This window comes from Oreochromis aureus, linkage group 23, assembly GCF_013358895.1.
Source record: "Oreochromis aureus strain Israel breed Guangdong linkage group 23, ZZ_aureus, whole genome shotgun sequence".
NCBI lineage: Eukaryota > Metazoa > Chordata > Actinopteri > Cichliformes > Cichlidae > Oreochromis > Oreochromis aureus.
This window is the reverse complement of record NC_052963.1, coordinates 37,481,332-37,505,281: the sequence shown is the minus strand read 5'-3', so window position 1 is coordinate 37,505,281 and position 23,950 is coordinate 37,481,332. Positions and strand designations below refer to the sequence as shown.

At 40.9% G+C, this 23,950-nt stretch overlaps 1 protein-coding gene across 6 annotated transcripts in view; it reads left to right on the top strand.

Annotated features, from left to right (window-relative positions):
- Positions 1 to 23,950, top strand: part of palld (palladin, cytoskeletal associated protein) — a 43,273-nt gene that overhangs the window by 6,081 nt on the left and 13,242 nt on the right. For 2 of the 6 annotated variants that reach the window (XM_031753700.2, XM_031753696.2), the window contains exons 5-8: positions 306 to 447; positions 577 to 600; positions 1,297 to 1,416; positions 3,335 to 3,809. In XM_031753700.2, coding sequence (XP_031609560.2) covers positions 306 to 447; positions 577 to 600; positions 1,297 to 1,416; positions 3,335 to 3,809 — 761 coding nt within the window. Of the gene's footprint in view, positions 1 to 305; positions 448 to 576; positions 601 to 1,296; positions 1,417 to 3,334; positions 3,810 to 18,850; positions 18,976 to 20,134; positions 20,278 to 21,923; positions 21,949 to 23,950 lie in introns of those variants that run through there. The other 4 variants (XM_031753698.2, XM_031753701.2, XM_039606834.1 and 1 more) reach the window with 4 other exon arrangements.

Genomic DNA, 23,950 nt, shown 5'->3' with positions numbered 1-23,950 from the left:
GAGTAAAGAGTCAGATTAAGGTACATTATCTGATTGCCTGAGGCACAAAACGAAGGGACCAGATGGAGCCAATTAAAGGGAACTCCTGGTTTGCTGAAGTGGAAGTCCTGTGAAAATAAGCTTTAAATTTTTTTGATAGCCTTGCAGCTCCTTAAGTTCATCCACTTTGCTGTTTGCATATAAGCTACTGCCATGCCATCTTTCTTCTTCTTTTGTACTTGTCACCTATTACTCGCTCCTTTTTCTCATGATTTCTCTCTTATTTTTTCATTGTGTTTTGGCTTATCATTCCTTCCTGTGTGCAGCTCCTGCAGGATGCCCAGGCATCTGAGGGCCAGGTAGTGGTTCTGGAGTGCAGGGTTCGTGGAAGTCCTCCTCTGCAGGTCCAATGGTACCGCCAGGGAAACGAGATCCAGGACTCTCCTGATTTTCGTATTCTCCAGAAAAGTGAGACAATTGAGCAAACTGTTGTAGCTAAGCCATTTTTATATTTTAGCATTAAAGTGATTTCACATCCATTAATAATCAAAATGTCTTTGTTCTCTTCCTCTCTGTCTGTTATTTGCTGTAAATTAGAGCCTCGATCTGCAGCTGAGCCAGGTATGTCACCTCAGTTCCTCCAAGAGCTACTCTATCAATTACAGCTCTGCTTTCATGTTCCCAGACACAGTCAGTGGTTAAATTTAGCAATGGATTATAAACTTTGGCTGGAGACTCAAGCTGAACTGCAGCCTAGGTCATAACTACAGAAGATCACAAGTCAATAAATCTAACACAACACTCATTATTGCATCTGCTGCAGTCACAGGGAGTCCCCGAAGCCACATCATCTGCTAACTCCAACACATAAACAATGACACGCACTAATTTATGTCAGATATTTTCCACCTGTGTGACTCAGGGGTCATTTCAGGTGCGTCTTTCTGGCTTTGAATCACTCAGACATCCCTGAACATCTGCAGTCGTGTCTGGCTGTTCTTCATTAATAGTTACGTCTGTGCTTATTCATCTTCTCCCTGCTCTCCGTGCGTCTGAATAGTGATTCATCAGTCTACGTGACATGTCAATCATCACACTTCTGTGTATGTAGTTCATCCCCATGTCCATGTGATATCTCTATTATGTTTCATTACAAACATATCAAGTGTCAACGTGTCACTCTGCTCATCACAAACAAATCAAGTCACAACAAGTCAAGTCTCAGTGTCTCACGGCTGTGTTTATTCTCTCAGCTTCACTCTCTTAATCGTCAAATATGTACTTTTTTCAGAGGTGTGGTTTATTTGTTTTTTTTAGAGGAGATCTGCACCCTCGTTATTGCCGAGGCCTTTCCAGAGGACGGAGGTCTGTTCTGCTGCACTGCCTCCAATCTGTATGGCTCTGTTAGCAGCACAGCCCAACTCACCGTTACCCCAGGTGCGTCTGAAACAGACTGAACAACATTATCAGCATATTAACAAGCCAATGAGGCAAATATAGAAGTGCCTTGAGATGTTGGAGTCACATATTAATTCCCCACATTCCCCACATAAAGTCAAAGACTCAATAACCAGCTACAATAAAAACTAGGCCATTTAATCTCTGAGTTGGTTGCTTACCGGACTTATATTTTTCAGGTTCAGTAACTGGTCATGCAATATAAACCATAAGGTGCCAAACCCATCCCAGTATGTTCGATGACCAGGGGGAAAATTCAAAAGACTACTTTTTTCCCCATCTCCAAAACATATGGGTTAGGCAAAAAGCTGTCACAACATACGGCCTCTCAGCAAGAACCCGCCTATCTACATCTGGCCCACTGCGCAACCTTGCATTGTGTAAAATTATTGTAGAACAGGATCAGTTTGGATTTTTCTACTGTATCTGCAGGAAGCTTTGTGTTGCAAGATGCTGGAATGGATGATATCATGAGACTGGTTTTCAGAACTCTTAATTTTGTTCGAGCCAAAGGTCTGAATCATTGTCACTTTTACGGCTCTGTTTGTAACTAAGACATTACTGATCGGCCGCCATACCACAGAAGTAGCGTGGTTAAGCCAAGGAGCCGTGCAGATGCATTTCTTTTATTCACAACAATAGCGTTTCTTTGCGATGACAGTAGAATGACTGAATGTGGAAAAACTGAAACTTACAGTTGAAAATGTACTTATTTTTCTTAAGACATCTCATCTGTTTCGTAAACGGATGCTTCACTGATTGTTAATGTTTTCAGATTTTACTCAAGCTTCTCTACACAGAAAGAAAGAAAAAATAGATTTAAAAAAATGTTATAATTCACTGGTTTTACTGATCCAGCCCATTTGGAATTAAATTGGGGAGTATGTGGCTCAAACTGAAAAAGAGTTTGACATCCTTGTCTTAAGTTGTGGTTTCAGTATTATCCATTGTTGAAGTCGCATGAAAATCCCCCAAATTCGGAGGAATTTCAGAGTTAATAACTAATTTCCTACATGTGTCCTGGCAATTTTGAAGGCTAGACTTTTTGGGCTCTAACTTGTTTGCTTTCAATGATTCTAGTTTCAGGTTCAGGGTGCCGTCGTGCTGCCAGACTTTGTATTTTCAGGCTTTAGTAACAGAACTTGCTGGCAAGCATCTTAATCATGGTTGATTTCTGAGAAATCCACTGGTGATGGCCTATATTCTCCTTATTGGGCTTTAACACTGTGAGGTCTGAATCATACCTAGATGACCATAACCCTATCCTGTTTTTAATTGTTCTTTGGAGAACAGTAAAAATTAAATATTTCAATACCGTGATGACTTAGACCTCAGAGGGTTAATAGGCTTTAAACAGTTAAGCCAGTATCCTTGTTTTTCAAAAGATAAAATTGAATAAAGATGAAGTGAACTTTTTCCAAAACAGAGGAAATCTGGCAAAGGAGTCAGTTGTGGCTCTTTGCACTAGCACTGATAGTCTAGTAGTTCCCCTGAGGTCTTGCAGTTTACATTCATTAATAAAAGCTGCCATGGTAGGTCTTTAGAAGATCACTGCCTTCTTTTGTGTGTATTATTGTTATGTCGCATGTGAGGGAAAGGTGAAATTTGTGAGTGGAGCGGGACACAAATATTTCTGTGTGCATGCTCACAGACAGAACTGTGTATGTACAGAACAGGAATAACCGCACAGTTTAAAGGAAAGGCTGAATAAACAGGAATTGCATCAGACTGAACTGACTGGACCCAGCTGCTGCTTCAGATCAGATCAGCAGTGATGCAGTGTGTGTGTGTGTGTCTGTGTGTGAGATCTTTATAAGGTCTGTGGTGGCTAGAAGAAAAACTAAACATTAAAGTTAAAAAAAAAAAAATCCACCTTCTTCTTATTTGTTTCCCTCAGCAGCTGAGGACTCATCCAGTAATGGCATGTCTGGTGATAGCTCAGGGTTTGAGGATGCAGCAGCCTTCCCTCCTCCTCCCCCACCCACCGAGATCAGCCTCCTAGAGCTGCCACCCAAGACGCTGCCTCAGCCCAGCGCTGAGACTCTCCAGATCAAGGAGCTGGAGATCTGGCCCAGTGTGTCAGCTCTGCCTCCAGTACAGATGAGCTCAGCGGTGGAGGACGAGGACAAAGGGAAAGAATCAGTGCAAAATGGCCAAATCCTGCTTCCACCATCACCTCCAAGCCTTCCTAAAGAGACCACACTACCGCCCCCACCCCCACCTCTGCCACAGTCTGATCCCGCAACAGATATCTCTATCCCAGTTCAAAATCCAGCCCCTGTGATACCAGAATCATCCCCAGCACCAGGCAAGCTGTCTCCATCCCCTGGGAAAGACGGGCCTCCGCTGCCTACCAAACCTAAACCAAAGCTGTGAGTATTGGTCATGTCCACATGTGTTTGTGCCTACGGTGTATGCTAGTCACCAGCAAGGGGCTTGCTGGAGGGAGGGAGACAGACTTGGATGATTGTCTGAGGTGTGGTGGGAATGATAGCGTTGAGTCTCAGTTTTGTCAGGAGGGTTAAAGGGGGACTCCCGGGCCTTTTCAGAACAAAAGCATTCCTCTGCCTTTATGTCGGTGTCAGTGTGGCATCGTGTGTGCCAGGGTGAGTCTGGGAGCTGCTGTCTGTCTGTGCCTGTAAACAGATCAGAGTGGCATTTGCTGGATGGCTCTTATTGTTTCTGTCTGACCTCGCACTGCACGCCCAGCCCAGGACAGAGTATAGTGTTTTTTCCTGAGCACCTTTCTGACAGCTCTGTAGGGATCAGGTAGGATGTCATGGTTATTAGATAAGGGCTGGACAGGGTATGGCTTTATTTTCAAAAGTCCCATGTTTTGTCTGCAGTTAACAAGCCTTTTGTGCATGGGTTTTACCCACCTAGCTGATGCATTTCTTTTTTGGACATGTAACAAAACTCCACCTTTGTCCTAAAAGCAGGGAAGCTGTGGTTAGCATTCCCTTCATGCTTCCAGGGTGCCGCACTGGTATTGTTTCATATTCACATTAGAGTTAACTTAATGAAATTATTTTAAAGATGGCAGTTTGGTCCACTGAACTTAACAAATATTGGACTTTAATTAGACTTTACACAGACACTGATGATTCTTAAAGGCTGAATGAAACATATACTGGTAATCCACTGGGTTTCCTATATCACCATAGTGATCCTTCTGCCCCGGATCACCCAGGCTAGCCTGCAAGATGCATTGAATTGGTTCCAAATTTCAGAAAGACACTAGTGAAATCCAGTTAATGACCTAAATGATCCTTGAATTATCATGTACTGGCACTTTAAAACTAAAAGGTTTAACTGAAATTATGTGTGGTTGTCAAGAAAGGTACTACACCAAGCAAGCAAGCAATTTATTTATATAGCACTTTCAAAACAACTCTCAGCTGAAAACAAAGTGCTGTACACATGACATAACAAATAACAAAGTGAAATAGTATATGTAAAAAATAAAAAAAAATAAAAAAAACTTTGATTGCCTGTCCACCTTCTGTTTAATGGATAGATGCTGTACAGCCAGAACTTTGGTTTTACCAAAAAGTGCCCTCACAATGTTCTTTAGTTTTATATGACCTTCAATATTTCATCTTTTTAGTTCTGGTAAAAGTTAAGGGGAAATGTGGTGAACAACACCAACAGACGTGAATGAAATTCAGCCTCTTGTAAGATAAACGGCCAAAAGCAGTTCTCAGTTTTGAGATGAGACATTGAAGATACTACCAATGAAAACCATTGGCTGACATTCATATGCAGTTTGGTAAATACATTGGTGGGTCTCGGACTGGTTGTCCACTATATGCCAACTGTTAGCCACAAGGTGATTCGCAACAAACAAATATATGTATAAGTATAAATTAAACAGTTCATTTGGTATATGAAAACCACAGCAGATGGTTAAGTGTGGCATTGATGTGGCTTATGTCTGTCTGCATGTGGTCTACAGTTTGATTACAGTGCAGTAAAGCTTGATTCCTGCATTGCACAGTCCAGTTTCACTGCATGTGTGCTGGATTTGATACCTGCTCCTATCTGGTGTTCATGTAAATGTTATGACTTGTTAATTCTGTGCTTCCAGAGCTGAGAGTATAGTGGAGGAGGCAGAAAATTACAGGTAAATATGACTATGAGGACGATGCTGTAGAGCTGTGCCACATGTTCTGTAGGCAAAGCGATAGTAGACACACAGCAAATCAAACTCATTAAAACTTCACATCAGCAAGTCACAAAATGATGTAACAACCCTACAGAAAGACATCCAACATAACCAAAACGAGTTGAGTAGTTTCCAAAAACTTTACCATTTATTATCAACAAAGAAAAAACAGAAGTCATGAACAAACATCAAAATATTACCACGGAATTGCAAAAGGCTAAAGGGCCTTACAACCCTTTGATGGAAGCCTCACAGACCATCCCACTAAGGGTTATAAGATCTGGTGTTATCCCTCCAACCTAAACACACATCAAAACTAATCCCAGGGTAAAAAAAAAACAAAAGCCCCCAAAATAGCACCACTGGACTCATAAAAACCCAGAAAGAAGCCAAAAATCATAGGGCTAAATCATTCTAACATCTACCACTGCTATAGGGACAAGAGCAAGTTAGTTGTAAGCTAACTGGTTGTTGTCCAAAATGGTTCAAACCTTGATGGAAACAGAAGATCCCGTTAAATGATTCATATTGAATTTTAGGTTTTGACTATAACGGGCATTATATTCCATTTAAATTTGTCTTAAATGAATATGAGATTAATATTATAGATACCAATGACAATGAAACTGACTTTAGCTTCCAAATCTAATTTGTATAACATAATGTACAGCAACTTCGTGTATGAGGATTACATTTCTAACAAATGTGTGGGATTTCTTCAAGCAGCATGACAGCAAAGCTGCTTCTCTGTGAGTTTTTACACAATAACATAAGTACGCCACTAGAAACAATCAATTCCCAACTGTGAGGCAGTGTAAGCCACCCCTCTCCTGCCCTCTCCCCTTTAAAATCTGTAATTACACAGTAAAACCAGCAGCCATGCCATTAGCCAAAGGTCATCTTTCTGCCAGACTGAACCCTGTTTCCTCAAATGGCCTCTATAAACAGAGAGTGACCACTCTCAACTTAAAGCACCCAGGGCTTTTCATTCAGTTCATCAGGTCCTGTTTGTTCAGTGCCCATGTAGTCTGAGATACTCTGCAATATTCTGCAATGCAGCAACTTTAAAAAGTAATCCCACTTTGCTGCTTTAATTACTTTTGTTTTTTTTTTACAGAAGTTCTTTTTACATAAGACTTTCCAACAAACCACTTTGTTAGCAGACAGAGACAGTGTGGAAACTCTTACACTAACGTCTTGTATATTTAAAATAAGGTTTTATCATGAAATAGCTTTTGTTTTATTGTATGTACACAAAGGCAGTGAGGATCAGTGTGGATTGAGTTTAATTATCACAGTGAGCAGTTTAGTTAGCTTAAAGGATGAGTGTCTAGACTTACTTACTTTCATGCCACGTCATTAGTTTTCTGGAGTTATGTGCATTTAAGCTTTTACTACTGAAAGTCATGCATGCAAATAGCTCCCAAAAATGCAGTGTTTTCACAGCACTGGCTATTATCAAGCAAAGAACTGCTGCTAGATAATCGCAAATCGCTAGCGTTTATTTCAAATGAAAAGAGCATATTCATAAATCTAAAATAAAATGTTCTAAATCACAGGAACAACATACTGGAAGCCTGTGTAAGGGATGACTTTTGCTTTAATAATACTGGGCTGATGAGATGTAGGAAGTCGCTGTGTGACTTGGCAGGCAGGCGGGACTGCAGGAGACCCGAGCTGTGAAAACAGACCTGCTGTTTCTCTCTGCTGAAGGAACAGAGAGCTGGGTTGGTAGGCATTTGGATTTGATGTCCGGCGTTGATGCCAGACATCAGCATTAAGAATTATAGGAAATTCTCAGGGGAGAGGCCCAGATTGTCTGGGTAGATCTGAACCAAGGTTCGTGTTTGAATGGAAAGCAAAGTTCTTTACCACAAGGCAGTGAAGTGATGGATAGCAAGCTAGAAACACTATCTCACTGCATCTGGAATTCAGCTTTTTTACATCTAGCATTACTACACAATGACATGAATTATGGCTGATTTATGTGCTTTAGTACTTAGTGAATTTGATGGATGTGCTATTTTCAGACTACTGCAAGCAGGATAAAAGAACAAGTAACAAACATGTACGGACAGTTTTTTATTTGTCTTTTCATAAACTGTTTTAAGGATTAAGCATACAATGTAAAAATGTTTAGTTAATGTGACCTTTTGATTTGTTATGTAAGGCAACCCAAAGTTATCTTGGCATTGGAGCTCATTTGATTGTGTGTGCTTGTCTGGGAAATAAACCACGGTTCCCATAGCAGGCCCTTAAATATAGAGCTTAAACAGTTGAGGAATACTGCGTGCCAGTGAGACATCTGTTGCATCTAAACATATGGACAGGGCCATCATGGGAAGAGTTATTGTCTCACCTGTTCTGCAGGGTTTAACTGTGAACGCGTGACAACCTGTAAAGCGCTTTCATGACAGACTGGCGGAGTAACACCTTAAGCTTGTAAATCTGTGTGCTCTAATCCAGATGCGTGCACATGTATTAGCAGATGACGTGTCAGTGTTGCTGGTATCCAGGGTTGGTTTTCTTATACGCCTACAGGTAAAGGTTCATGCTTGTCTATTGAAACACCTCATAAAAGAAAAAGTTATCGTCACACCGTGATGCATAAAATCTTCGTAGAGGTTGTATTAGTTTATGGGTTTGTCAAGCTCCACCCACAGTCCCAAGAGGTTTCAGCTATCTCACATCAGGTGATGGCTCAGCTGTTTGCCTTCTATATTTATACTTACACCTTCTACACTTACTCCTGACAAACATCACATTGTGCAGATTATTTAACTTTAACTTGCTCTTCATCTGCAAGCTATTTTGCAATCCAACTTCAATGTTCCTTGTCAGTACTCCGTATGAAAGGGCAGGGAGGTCCCAAAACAGAGCCATACTACTGTATATTTTACCACTGGAGAAAATACCCACATTCTTTTGACTATAATCAGTCCTGGATGGACCGAATATTCCCCGTTAACTTATTTATGAATACTTATTCTTCCATAAAACATTATTCACATCTAATCAATAGTCAAAAACTAGAATAGCAACCAAATACAAAGTTAATATTAAACATGCTTGAAAATAAGCACACTTGTTACTACATGTTACTTATTCCCTACCAAATCATGCTGATCATTATGTTTCCCTTAAACCTTCAGATTTTGCTAGCTTGCTAGTTTTTCGGTGACCCAGTGGATAGAGGAAAGACTTTACTTTCAGACTTCTTTATGTCCTAAACATTTCTTTATATCAAAGACATGTTTGGGAGCGTTACATTATCTTTTTAACTTCTGACCATGCAAGCGTAGTTACAAGAGAATGTGTGTTTGGTGTTGATGGTAGTATGGTCTGGTGACACCTTTTGCAAAAATCGATAGTATGATTCTCAAAGACTGATGCTAGCCAAACAGCGGTAAATTGCTGAGGGGCTGAGCTGTCATACTCTCTCCTCACTTTGCTGTCTAAAGGGATCTCGGAAGTAACAAAGAGAAGCTGCAGTTTCGATACCTACTTTTGATACTCAGGTTATTTAACAGTCTACATATGACATGATGACTTACATACTCTGAAATACTCCAAGACACAGAAAGAGACACTAGAGTGCAACATCACAAAGGTGTGACCACCACGATGACCGTGATAATAAGGGCAAAGCATTATATTATAGGTTGGTACTGTATAATGTTTAGGTGGGCGTTACAACGAGCATGAGTAGCAGAGGTAACAATTATCCCCATACCATTCCACAGCTTAATCTCACAAGACCAGGAATTGGCTTTGACAGTCAAAATTGTTCTCTTGCATGGATTTTATTCCACAAGCTGCTTCTAATGTACGTGCGAGCTGAACTCTCACTACTGCTGTGGATTTGTTTTTTATATACAGCGCTACATTATGTTCATTTTTACTCAGTATGATGAAAAACAGGCACGCTTTGGCACTTAGCAGGACCTCAATTTAGACTTTTCTCACTACAGTGATCGTGATGTTTTTGCAGAGGTTTCAGAATGGTTCGGGCTTCGGGCTTTTTTTCTGCGGGTTTGTTAAAGAAATGCTGTAATAATGAATGGTTGACTGTATAATGTGCAGTGCGTGGGTGGCTAGTGCAAAGCCTGAGGGCGAAAGAAAGAGGAACACGAGTTGTGTATTTGATTTTAAACAGACCAAAGACTTACTGTACATGGAGTAAGCAGTGACAGCACCTGATTATAAAGAGTCTCGAACTGATATTTTAAGTGCAAGCAGAAGTGGCCTGGATAATGAAAGCAGAGGTCAATCAATCTGGAAAGGGGAGGAAGTGGAAAATTTAAAGGGAATTACACAGCTGACAGTATGTAAAAAGTTTCCCTTCTGAAGAAAGTAGATCAATACAGGCTGTAAAAAAGCATGACCTAACACACACACACACACACACACACACACACACACACACACACACAATCATTGCTTATTATGGTTATATTAATAAGATTTATTTTTGGATAACAGAAGTCTGAAAAATTCTAATCAGATCATGTCATTATTCTAAAATTCCAATTACAGTCAAATACTTTTCAACCCTAACACAGACACACACACACAGACAAAGGGTGGGTGGTCCCAAACACCATGAATATCACAAGAAAAACAGCTGAAAAATGAAGGCAACATTAATTAAACCTCCTTAAGACTAACAAGAATGTTCTGAACAGTTCACTTGAGTATACTTCAATAGGAATTCTAGTGACTAGTTTTACTAAGCACCAGCCTGCAGGGTTTAAAAATGAAGCAAGAAAAGGAGTGCCAAAAACTGCAACTCCTCTAATGGCCAGTTGAAGCAATCCCCACAGACTCACACGTTCAAAATGCTTAACTATGAAATGTGTTTTCAAGGCTGATACAGTAAATAGTTTTAGCCTCTTTGGATATTTCCCCATGCATTTAAATTCTAAAAGAGGTGAACTTTTTAGTTACAGTGGCTTGCAAAAGTATTCGGCCCCCTTGAACTTTTCCACATTTTGTCACATTACAGCCACAAACATGAATCAATTTTATTGTAATTCCAGGTGAAAGACCAATACAAGGTGGTGTACATGTGAGAAGTGGAACGGAAATCATACATGATTCCAAACAATTTTTACAAATAAATAACTGAAAAGTGGGGTGTGCGTAATTATTCAGCCCCCTGAGTCAATACTTTGTAGAACCACCTTTTGCTGCAATTACAGCTGCCAGTCTTTTAGGATATGTCTCTACCAGCTTTGCACATCTAGAGACTGAAAGTCTTGCCCATTCTTCTTTGCAAAACAGCTCCAGCTCAGTCAGATTAGATGGACAGTGTTTATGAACAGCAGTTTTCAGATCTTGCCACAGATTCTCGATTGGATTTAGACACCAGACAGGTCAGGGATAAAGTTATTGAGAAATTTAAAGCAGGCTTAGGCTACAAAAAGATTTCCCAAGCCTTAAACATCCCACGGAGCACTGTTCAAGCCATCATTCAGAAATGGAAGGAGTATGGCACAACTGTAAACCTACCAAGACAAGGCCGTCCACCTAAACTCACAGGCTGAACAAGGAGAGCGCTGATCAGAAATGCAGCCAAGAGGCCCATGGTGACTCTGGACGAGCTGCAGAGATCTACAGCTCAGGTGGGGAATCTGTCCATAGGACAACTATTAGTCGTGCACTGCACAAAGTTGGCCTTTATGGAAGAGTGGCAAGAAGAAAGCCATTGTTAACAGAAAACCATAAGAAGTCCCGTTTGCAGTTTGCCACAAGCCATGTGGGGGACACAGCAAACATGTGGAAGAAGGTGCTCTGGTCAGATGAGACCAAAATGGAACTTTTTGGCCAAAATGCAAAACACTATGTGTGGTGGAAAACTAACACTGCACATCACTCTGAACACACCATCCCCACTGTCAAATATGGTGGTGGCAGCATCATGCTCTGGGGGTGCTTCTCTTCAGCAGGGACAGGGAAGCTGGTCAGAGTTGATGAGAAGATGGATGGAGCCAAATACAGGGCAATCCTGGAAGAAAACCTCTTGGAGTCTGCAAAAGACTTGAGACTGGGGCGGAGGTTCACCTTCCAGCAGGACAACGGCCCTAAACATAAAGCCAGAGCAACAATGGAATGGTTTAAAACAAAACATATCCATGTGTTAGAATGGCCCAGTCAAAGTTCAGATCTAAATCCAATCCAGAATCTGTGGCAAGATCTGAAAACTGCTGTTCACAAACGCTGTCCATCTAATCTGACTGAGCTGGAGCTGTTTTGCAAAGAAGAATGGGCAAGGATTTCAGTCTCTAGATGTGCAAAGCTGGTAGAGACATACCCTAAAAGACTGGCAGCTGTAATTGCAGCAAAAGGTGGTTCTACAAAGTATTGACTCAGGGGGCTGAATAATTACGCACACCCCACGTTGCAGTTATTTATTTGTAAAAAATGTTTGGAATCATGTATGATTTTCGTTCCACTTCTCACGTGTACACCACTTTGTATTGGTCTTTCACCTGGAATTACAATAAAACTGATTCATGTTTGTTGCTGTAATGTGACAAAATGTGGAAAAGTTCAAGGGGGCCGAATACTTTTGCAAGCCACTGTATATATAAATACTTGTAAGGCTTAAAGTTAGGAGTGTGGCAGCATTTCCTCAGGCATAGACAGTATGAAAGATATGACATCACATGCTGGTTTCTGAAGTCCTGTTTTGAAGCAATCTTGGTGTGTCATAGTTGGATGTAACAAACAAGGAAACAATGTGAATGTGAAAGCATACACTTTGACCCTAGATAATCCTTCTTTCTCATAATGAAACCAGTTTTCCATAGGCTACTATTCAGGTTTTGCAAACACATGACCACTGATCATCTGACCTTGATTTGTTGTCCATTTTGTCAATAATGCCCCAAACACGCAGGCATAGAGATCCGTCCATGGCCATCTTACAGGCACCGGTTGTGAAGGAAAAATTATCATTCTCCAACCGGTTGTAAGTGGTTGGTGGAGGTTTGATTGGCTTCACTAGGAAAATGATTGCTAAAGCCCCAGTCCATTGCCCAGATGGTAGTTACCGAGTGTTTACAGGCAGTCATGAAAAACAACTGTGGCAGTCTGCTAGCAACCAAAGCAATCACTAGGAGGTTTTTGGTACAGCACCTTCTTTGTGAATCAATCACCCAGCAAGTGTCAGGAACCACTGACAGCCAATCAGGGAATACACATTTTTTTCCAAGTAACCGGTGGTTGTGACACATTCAAAATGGCGGACAACTCTCGAACAATGTGTACATCTCAATAGGACCAAAACTCGATTACAAGTCTCACCCCCTGGTGGCCATTTTAAAAAAAAGCAGGTTTAAGGCACTTCTGTGTTAGCTTCATTTTTGAAACCTGGAGGCTACATCAGTGTTTTATACTGTTTATGGCTTTAGCCAGTTGCTGTCTCATAATACAACTTAAAGATGTTTGTGGTGTTGATGACTTTTCGAGCATTTTTAATGGATTTATTTGGCTTGATGCTTGGTACAGACAATAGTTTGGACTTTTTTAAATTTATTTTTGGGGGTCGTTACTTTGTACTAGACAGTAGTCATGGTGGCTGCATTCATCTGTTCTATACTGTCTATGGAACAACTTTAGGTGTTTATTCTTCTGAAACAAACAAACAAAAAAAGACACCTCTAAAATGTAGACACTACATACATTTTATCAACCGAGTGCTTACAGGACTGACATGCTTACATACTGCAGTAATAGAATTTTACTGTAGAATTCTATAGTTATAAAATTAGAATGGACTAATATACTGTAATGCAGCCCGTATTTCTTGCCGATTGACCTTCATATACTTTTTAGTCTATGTTCACTGAAATAATTATCATACCTCTGAAATTAAATGACTTCCGTAGTTGCACCAACCCGCTATAACCCCAGTGAGGTTGTTGCCAGGGAAACAGGGTATAAACTAAAGACACAAACAAACGTCTCTTCAGTAGTCCTCATTAGTCTCTCACTAAACTGACTCAGAAACACACACAGAATAAACTTGTGTCACAACAGGTCGTCATTGACACTTTATGCATTTGTTCATTTTAAAAACCTCGCTGTTCTCACTTTAAACCAGGATTCACATTCTGTCCGTGCTGCATTGCTGAGCAAGGAGCTAGGGCTGCCAGGATATGTCGCATATCTGTGCTGTGACTCAGAGCTTCCTCTCAGCAGTGTGTTTGTGTTTACGAGGTGCAAGTCATGAACTCTCTAATGAAGTATTAACAATCACTTTCTTGTCGAGGTGTTGCTTGTGGTTTATGGAAAGTGGTGGAAACATTTATGTTAAAGAACCACATATGGTACTAGCTGCACACTGACATCTTTGCCTGTGGTTCTTCGTCATCAAACATCTAAAGCACTGACCGGATAAAAAGCAGTAACTCACAAGCAGGGGTACTTCTGCAGTGGTCAGTGGGTATGTGTCAAAATTAGTTCAGCTAAACTGAAGAAAATCAAAAATTACAATTTAATTTACTGTAAGATTGTGTGGACTTGCAAAATTACCAGTAAAAATTAACAGGCACACAGTAGAAAATAGATAGGAAAATTAATAATTAATACATAAATATAATAGAAAAATAATGGCCAAAAGTAAATAAAATTAATAAAATAGTTTACTGAGTGCATCAACTGATTTACATTTTATAATGATGTCAATTTGTTAGCTAATGGAATCATTTTGTAACTTTAGCTAGAAAAAAACAGCTAAAATGATAAACTAAAGATAGAAATAATTTGCCAAAATTTTGGATAAACCAATTAAATTGCTAACTTAACATCATGAATAAGTAATCTGCAGTAATGGCGTACAACATCTAAACATAAATAAACTGTCTTCCTTCTCTCACCCCAACCGGTCGCAGCAGATGGCCCCGCCCCTCCCTGAGCCTGGTTCTGCCAGAGGTTTCTTCCTGTTAAAAGGGAGTTTTTCCTTCCCACTGTCCCCAAAGTGCTTGCTCATCAGAGGTTATATGGTTGTTGGGTTTTTTCTCTGTATGTATTATTGTAGGGTCTACCTTAAAACATAAAGCGCCTTGAGGCAACTATTGTTGTGATTTGGAGCTATATAAATAAAATTGAATAAACAAGTTGAAATACTGAGCTAAATTTCTAGCGTGGCTAGAAATGTAAACATATCTAAAAGCATAGTCGAACAAATATCTGTTAACTAAACATACTGGAGTTTAAAAAGATAAAATTCTTATTAAAAATTGGAAAGTGGCTAAAAGTATGGCTAACTGTTAAAACTGTTAGCTAAAAGTTTAAATAAACACATCAAAATGTTAGCTAAACATCCTAGATAAACAGTTTGCCAAAAGTGAAGCTAGCTGTTTTCTACCACATCTGAGGTGATTGGAGCCTTGCAATCCATACTGTACCAAGAAAATATTGTACACGTTTTTCTGTTCTGTTGTCCAATTTTGCTGAGTTTGTGTGAAACTTAGCCTCAGTTTCCTGTTGTTAGCTGACAGGAATACATACCTGCAGACCTTTAACGAGTGGTTATTTAAGCTACCGTTGCCTTCCTATCAGCTTGAAACAGATCTCCTCTGATCTCCCGACATACACAAGGTATTTTTGCCCAGAGAACTGCTACTGACGCAATATATTCTTGTTTCAAATTCCCATTCTTCCACAGGTCATCACGACCGTGTCAACAATCCTACAGTAAATGCACTGTTGTTGAGTTGCTGCCATGTGATAACTCAATTAGATAGTTGCATTAATGAGCAACTGAACAGACATACCTAACAAAGTATCCAGCCAGTGTCACAGGTAGATAAACATAAATGTAATTAGTAGCTATTAAATAAAGTAGTAACAAAAAGTAGTGGATTAATAGTCTAAATAGGATGTGAATTGTTGTAAATGATTAACAATAAGCCAAATCAAATTGGTAAGAGTAAGCTATTGCTCCAGAGTTGAGTTTAAAATGAGTTGAGACAACCACATTTGAGCTTGAAAGGTGATGGTGATCAAGAGGCTTTTGAGGCCTTCTGTATGTCAGAAAAAAGCTGGGAACCACTGCTCTAATGTATACCTTTATTTTAGAGACTGCTGGCCACAGAGATTTTTGATTACATGCAACTGGAAAAAGACAGACACAGAAAGTTAGTTCTCATCAGGGACAGGACGAGGTTTGTGCAACAGAATAAAAGCTGAAATGAAGTCACCAGAGACACAAGGGAGCAGGAAAGCAGATAATTTCACATTGGGCCTCCAGAGTGAGAGATGGGCAGCCCTTAAAAGGACATGGGAGACACAGGATTGGCTGAGACACTAGACTAACAAACCACTGGATTGGTCGGCTGCGCTAAAGTGACCTGCATGGAATGGAGAAACTTTCCAAATAAGGAAGAGACTTGTGGGAGCTGACCTTCATAACACAGAGAGGGAGCTGGAAGACAGAGAGAGAGAGAGGGGTGAGCAGACAGAGAGGGAGTGATGAAAGGACACATGGAGGGATGAGGAGAGCGAGAGACCAGGCTGTATGCTTGGGAGTTGACAGCATGGAAACTAAGCGGCTTCAGTGATCCCCCTCATAGAAAGCAGACTGTGTTTCCCAGGAAAGAGCAGCCTGGTATGTTAAACACTGAGAAACAAACAGATAAATACACATTACCCAACATACATACACTCGGAGAGAAGAATTGTTTCCGGATGAGGTCAATCAACCTGTGATTAGATCCTGACTACAGGTGGTGGTGCAAGTGGTGAGTGCGGCTTCATGTGTGGCATACACGGTATCTCTCTTTAGACACACTCTCAATTAGACTACCACACAACTTCCACTTGTAGATGTTAATTAGAGGGTGTGATAATGTGTACACTGCTGTCACCAAGAAAACGACACTGAGAGCAGACGAGGCCCACTCTGACTCGCTTCTAAGTGTCGATGAGTCGAGCCGCAGGGAATGACTCGTACCTCGAAGGGACAAGGAGACCCCTCTCCGAGTAAAGTGCTGCATGAATAAGAGAATTTCTTTTTTCAGTTTCTTTACCTCAAAGTCAGTGGGTGTTTTTGAATGAGCTAAGGTCTGTGTTTAACACAGCGGTCCCCAACCTTTTTTTGCACCACGTACCAGTTTATGTCCAACGATATTTTCACGGACCGACCTGTAAGGTGTCGCGGATAAATACAACAAATTAAAACCAGTACCTGCACCAGAAACAGATTTATTCATAACACACGGAAACGACCCAGGGAAACAGCGTTAACGATATAAACAATAAAAAAAAAACAAAAAAACAATAAAAACCCTGAAAACCATAAATTTCACACCCGAGCCTCAACTCTCAACTCTTGCGGCCCAGTACCAAACGACTGAAGGACCGGTACCGGTCCGAGGCCCAGGGGTTGGGGACCGCTGATTTAACACAAGCTTTAGATATTCTCATGCTCTGTTCACTAACAAACAATAAGGAAATGTGTAAATTTAAGGTAAGACTGCAGAAGTTGTAAGTGATGTATTTAAGTAGCAAGTATATACCACACATTTTGTACAGACAAAGTGGTAACTATGCCAACCAAAGATGTGGCATTCATTATTTCATTTTATTTTACCCAAAACCAAAAAATACAACGGTGTTCACATCACTGTCTTGTTCACTTATAGACAAGCAGAAGGAATGCTGAAGACAAGCAAATGCACTATGCACTGCTAGGTTGAGCAAATGGTGCAAAATTTATGTTGTGCTGGCCACTGCACTGTAATTGTGTACCTACTCACCCGGCTATGAGTGCTTTGTCGCTACTGGTCACAGTGCACGAGAGCCTCACACAGTGATTGGGTGATACTTTGCTACAAACCATTAGAAATAACAGGTTTCGTAGTGCTGAGGTGACACTGATACATTGTATCTAAAAGCTCTTCGATGTGAAGGGATTCAGAACATTTTCAAAGCAGCTTTATTGTGTGAAAACTGCCTTGCTGAACAAAATATATGCAAAAATCTTAAAACTTATAGAAAAAAATCGCTTTTGTTAGAGGAACTGTGGCCGTGCTCATTTCTATCTGTACCTACAGTAGAACACACCGTAAACTGGAATACTGAAATTAAATAGATTAAATTAATTTAAAGCTCTGCTAACTAAAATATTTTAAAGTTTTCTTGTACTTTGTTAAAAAAAAATTTTAAGCAGATTATTTTCGATTAGTTTAAACTATTTTGCGGTTTATTTAAGAATAGCATACATTCACAGTCTTCATGTTTGTGGGTGTGATGAGGGTTATTGGGAAATTTTCACCCTATTGAAGTGTGAATCTTACCAAAAAAACTGAATTTGTAATAATGACGTCTTTTCTTCCCCTTCCTTTCACAATAAAAGTATCTTACATATACACTGAATGACTGCTGTAGATAACACGGTTTACAAAACTGCCTGACCTTTCCCCAATCATTGCACGCACACTTGAAACAGACACAAAAACACTACACTGGACCGGATCACTGGCCTCCTACTTTCCTCCCACCAACACACCATGACTCAACCGGCCCCTAAAAATAGACTACTCACAAAAATAGAAATGATAAATTCCTTTTTAAAAAAATTACTCATTCCATAAAAATTAGTTGGTTTTTTTGTTTTTTACACTGAATACTTTCAGTGAATGAAACCAGATCTATGTGGTTGTGATGGGTGTGTTTACATACACAGTGACACTTGGAGTGCGTTCACTGTTTAAATGATTCCAAAGGTCCACAACAGTGTGCGTGCGTTACATGAAACTATTATACCTCTCCTGCTCATTTGACATAGATAGATAATGTTTCTGCTGCCATAAAGAGAATGTGGATTTTATTTCCAGACATGGCCTAGTTTAAAATTTACCTTAGAATGGACCAATCTCATTCGTGTCACCTGAATTTGAGAGATTCCTTTAGATGTTTAATTCCATAGATCTATATCTGTCTCTCTCTTCTCAGTCATCTTGTCTCTCTCAAGTCTTCAGTCATTCAAGAAACATTTTAAATCTAAAACGCAAAATGACAAGGAAAAGACACCAGATATGGGTGTCTCTCTCATTCTTATCCATGACAGTAAGTTGTTATTTTTGGTGCCTAAATCAGCTCTGCGGTCAGTGCTGAACTTTTATTCTGAAAGGGCCGGCTTTCAGCAGGCAGACTGCATGCTTTTATTGTGTAGGAGGAGGAGCTCACAGACAGACTGACTCAGAGGGAGAGAGAGAGAGAGAGAGAGAGAGAGAGAGAGACTGTGTCTGTCACTGTCTGGCCGCTCACCACTATATATGCGTCTCCTACCTGAAAGTGGAGCAGTCAGATGCAGTCCACTCTCCTGCAGGGAAATATCTACACCACAGACATTACCACTCAAGGTAAAGCTTTTTCTTTTACTTGTCTAAACTCAGATCTCATTTGAATTAAGCTTGGGGACTTTTCATTAACTTTCAAAAACTCTTTTCTCAGAATTTCTCGAATTTATTTGTATTTTTTAGCTGAAACACTTTGTCTGTAAAATAAAAATAGGGAGCAGAAGAAGAAAAGGGAGGCAAACGACTGAGGTAGAATAAACAGCAGCTTTTTTTTTTCCTTCACAGTCTCCGGGTTTACCAGCTCAACATGTTAATGTTTAAATCATATGTTGTCAGAGCTGGTGTGTGGTTTAGGAGCAGACGGAGGCTGAGTGTGATAACCATTCATTTCGGAGGCTCTAGAAAGGTAGCGAGTTTGGACTGCAGAGAGAAAAAGAAGAAAAAGGAGAGAAGAGGGGGGAAGAAGAGTAGCATCACTATGAGCGACTTTAGCTGAAGTTAGTTTGTTAGTTTTCTTTCCAGCAGTGCGACTGTGTTTATGTGGCGAGGTTCATTTGTTTGCAGAGCGCCTCTGTGGAGTCAGATGGATTAGTTAACACAATAGAGTCTGTTAGGTGGAAAAAACTTCTGACTTACTCCGCTGTAACTCTTCACTGACTGAGTTCTTTCTCTCTCTGGCTCTTCCTTTTTCTTCATCCTCCTCCTCCTTCTACCCTTCTTTCCCTCCACTCCTGCTGCTAATCCCATTTGATGGCGATGTCTTTCCCACTTCAATCCACCGAAGAATGTCTTCAGCATTCCTTCTATAGAGAAAGGGAAAAAGACCAATCAGGGCTGAGCCAGAGGAGTGGGGAGAAAAGGGAGAGATGGATGGAGGTGTATAGAGAAAAGCAGGGCTCGCTGATTGTGGAGAGCCTCTTCACCTTGCGTATGAAATATGAGCCCAGATAGAGCGCGAGGGGGGAAAATAAGAGAAGGAGAGAAAGTAGGGCAGAGAGAAAGTGTAAGTGTGTGATCAGGCAGCCGTAAGCTGTTTTTTTGGTGGGGCTGGAATAAGAAAAATGCTCCGTGTTACGCTTTAAAGAGAGGGGGAGAAAGGAAAACAGTCTGATTCTGTTTTATGTGGTGTGTGTGCAATTAGAGCCAAAGCGAATGAGGAGGTGGAGGTATACCAGGGAAGAGTGGGGCTGAAAATAAGCTGAGGTGGACGTATGCACTGAGATGAAGAACTGAATGATGGAGAGCGGCTGCAGATGAAGCAGCAGCAGACTGGATTCTGAGCAGCAGACAACCCTGTGAGATTATTCTGAAATGCTCGTGGAAAATTGGAGCGGTTTCTTTGTTAGCTCGCTTTCTCTTTTGAAAGTAAGTAGAGGCGGGCAGATATGAACAAGGGAGTCCAGAGAGAGAGAGAAAAGAGAGCAGGCTACTTTGTGTTGCTGTCAGAATTATTTTCCCAGCTGTTACCATGTGTAAATTTAAATTTCACAACATTACACAACAGATTTGTACATGTAAGACTTAGTGAGTACAGAGAGACTTGCAGTAAGTTTAGAAATTCTCAACATGACACATTTTCTAGGGAAGGATAACACAGAAAGTAAGCAAATGGAAACTTGAGTCAGAAGAGACTCCCCCGGCACATTTAAACAGACAGTCTTACTAACAGTGTGTCAATCTCAGTCACTTTGTCAGACTGATGGTGTGTTTTTGCTTGAGGACATCGGACAGCTTCGTACTGACACACGTAATAGTAATGATGCAATGCTCACCGGTGAAAATAAACAACAGTAGCTGTGAACCAGATGTGTGTGTTTCCATATCTATACCAATTTTTGTGCTGCAATTGTTTGATTTAATCTCACATTTCTCTTGAACTCGGCCTCTGATTTAAGTCACCGTTTGTGTGACACGATTTCCAGGCAGTGTTTGAGTTGTAGGTGTGATACCGGAGCTTAGTTTCGCTATTTCTCTATAAATCATTTACAAACTGCGAAGCCGTGCTGTTACCCAGCCACAGGTGTTTGTAGAAACAAACACACAATAGGGTCTGCTGTAGCCTGAAAGCATAACACCCACTAAAGCCATTCCTGAGTCTTCCTGCTGAGGCTGCTGAGAACTGCAGCCTCAGTTCTCCTCATGTTGTTGTTTACAGAAGGAAACCCCTCATTACTGATGATGTACACTCAACAACTTCCTGTTCTCCCCCCTTCTCCCTCGTACGCTTCCTGTCATCAGCTGGCCAGGTCTAATAAAGCGGCTCCGTCTTTTACAGCCAGCTGCAGAGCTAACGAGATGGGCGGCAGATAAACCTGTGGATGGCTCCCAGCTTGCTTCGATAGTCGCTGGAACAGTGGATGAGTTTCTCACGCACTTTGTTATTGTTCAGGAAGCGCAAACAAACAGTACAGTGCAAGCACAGATATTTAGAAGGTTGAGGTCTTCATTTATTAAAGCAGCATGCTGCTGGTAATGACCCACTGCATCTGGCACATCTCAGTGTTTAGCAGGCTGATACATCACAGGGCTGTAAAAGAGTCCTTCAATTAAGTTACTGTCAAGCTGTTCTGGAGTCTGTTTATTGAGCTTTTAGAAACTGCAGAGATGGATTCCTCTTAGCCCTTTTTTTACCCTTCCCTCCTTTTCCTTTTATAAAAAAGGGATTTAAAGACAGGATCCAGCCCAAGGAAAGTATTTTTCAGGATGAAAATAAGAGGAGACTCAAAGGCTTATTGCCTATTTATACCACCAAAAAAGAGAGAGGGCAAAAAAAGACAGACATAAGAGTAATGCTGCTTTACAGTTGGAATGACAGACAGAGGAGCTGGAGCATTTTCTCTCAGCGAAGCAGAGCGCTTTGTGGGCCAGCTGGCTCAGACCAGAACAGCAAAACACAGTGCCGTTGGCTTGACGACAGAGGAACACTTCCCTCCTAATTCAGCCCCGCTCGCCGCAAGGACAAAGAATAAGAGCGAGTGATGGGAGCCTGTTCTGCTTCTCAGCGCATTTTAAACAACTTGTAATCATCTACTCAAGGTATGGATCACGTTTTAGTAAGGATTCTACTCTTCTGGAGTGCAGATGGGATGAAGAAGCCGGACATTGTGTAGTGGCTTGTCATGCACTTTGTGGTCACAGCGGTCCGGATGATGAGAGCTGGAGGCTGCACAGCTGCAGGGTCATAGGAGTCTGGAAGACTCCTGGTCACTTGATGTAAATTTTTAAGTGGACTATAAAACTATTCATGTAGCTTCAAACACAAGCTAACATAACATTTTCATGCACTTTTAAATGTGAAGCAAATGTCCAAATGGGAGTCGGAGTCCAGTCTTATCTAGTAAAATTAGAGTCCGTCTATGCTAAATGGCATTTAGCTGGAAGTGAAATGCATTTCAGTGCTGACTGATACTAGGAGTATATTGTTGTATAGTAATAATGTATAGTTTGACTTGTAATGAATGAAGATCCCTGGGAAAGTAAAGAGCTCCTATTAAGACAAAGGGATGAACTCAGTCACAGGATAATATCTGCCCTTCGTCCTGCTCACACAATATAAAAGGGGGGGGGGAACACTAACTTCTCCAACAGAAATACAATACTCAGCTCTCAGAGAGTGTCAAAAGTGTAGGTAAATGCTAAAAAGGTCTTTGAGGTCTTCCCCTGCTGAGGCAGTAAAGCATTGTGTCGAGGAGAGTGGGATGAGGCTTTGAGGAAATTAAGAGTGTTTCCTCTCTGCTGGAGCAGACGGGCAGGGTGCTTATGCCTCCGAGAACACCGCCAAAAAAGGAATCAAACTGCTGCGGAGAGCTGTGAGCCTCACGAGCTGCCAAACTATTCCTGTAAAAGAGCTCTTTTGGTGGAGTCCCAAACAGGAGACCTTTGGGGAATGTAAAGGAAAATGTATACAAAGAGGGGGGGGACACACTGAATTGATTGTGTGCTCAGTGAGTCCTGTAAGGGGAGCACCAGGTGGAATGACTGCAGATGTTTTTGAATTATTGACTTTTATTTGAGCCAATGAATTCCCTTCTGGGAGTGTATTACCAAAATACTTGCCTAGGACAGCCTATGTGTTGATCTCCAATTAAGGGTAAAAGTATGTATGCAGTACCCAGAACTGATAAATGGTAGGCTGAATGAAATCACTAAGAATAGATGGCAAAAGCTAAAAGGAGTTTGAAACATCTGAACTGAGGTATTGTTGATAAAATCGTTTTTTTAGTCCATCTGACAGGACTCGTGCCAAATTATGCTACGACTATCAGTTTTGTCAAATTACCACTGGTGACATTTGTAAATCTGTACCCCGAGCCAAGAGGGAGGGGGTTTTCTTTGCATTGTCACAGATGAAAAATAGTGGAAACGCTCCGCTGATTATTCAACATCTGGAAAAGATTTGGGCACGTGAACTTGGTGGACTCTTGACAACACGCACCACTGGGATGTACAGTATATTCTGAGCAGGCAGCCTGTGAAGAACTCATCAGTCTCACGTGCGCATGTGAGCTGTAGACTCTCAAGGTTTATAACTTTTCATCCTTTTTTCCCAAAGACCTAAGGCTGCCTTCTGATCCTCAGGGAGAGCACCTCAGAGTTCACTGGTGTCCTGTGATTTTCAACGTTAGTTCATTTTAAAACCCTCCTGGTTTGTGAAAAGTTTGTGTCGACAACTGAAACTTTAGATTATGAGTTAGCCTCCATCGCCTCCACAATGACACAGAAACTGAACGACCACGCCTGTGCAAAGATAAATCGGGATCCTGGCAAAATGACACAGAAATATTGCATTTTTTTTTCTTTCATCCTGCAAATTCAAGGAGCCACACCTTAACCGTGGGGTTTTACTTTTCCACAGCTCTGCTTATCCCCCAGTTTGCAGTCCATCCACTTCCACACTGCTAAACAACAGGAACAGAGCTGTTTTTATCACTGTTGCACTTATCATCTGGTTCCAGCGCCATGCTTGATGTATTGTCAACAGTCGGGCTTTTTAACAAGTCTTTGTTAGAGGCTGATAAACTATCAGTCGGTGCTGCTC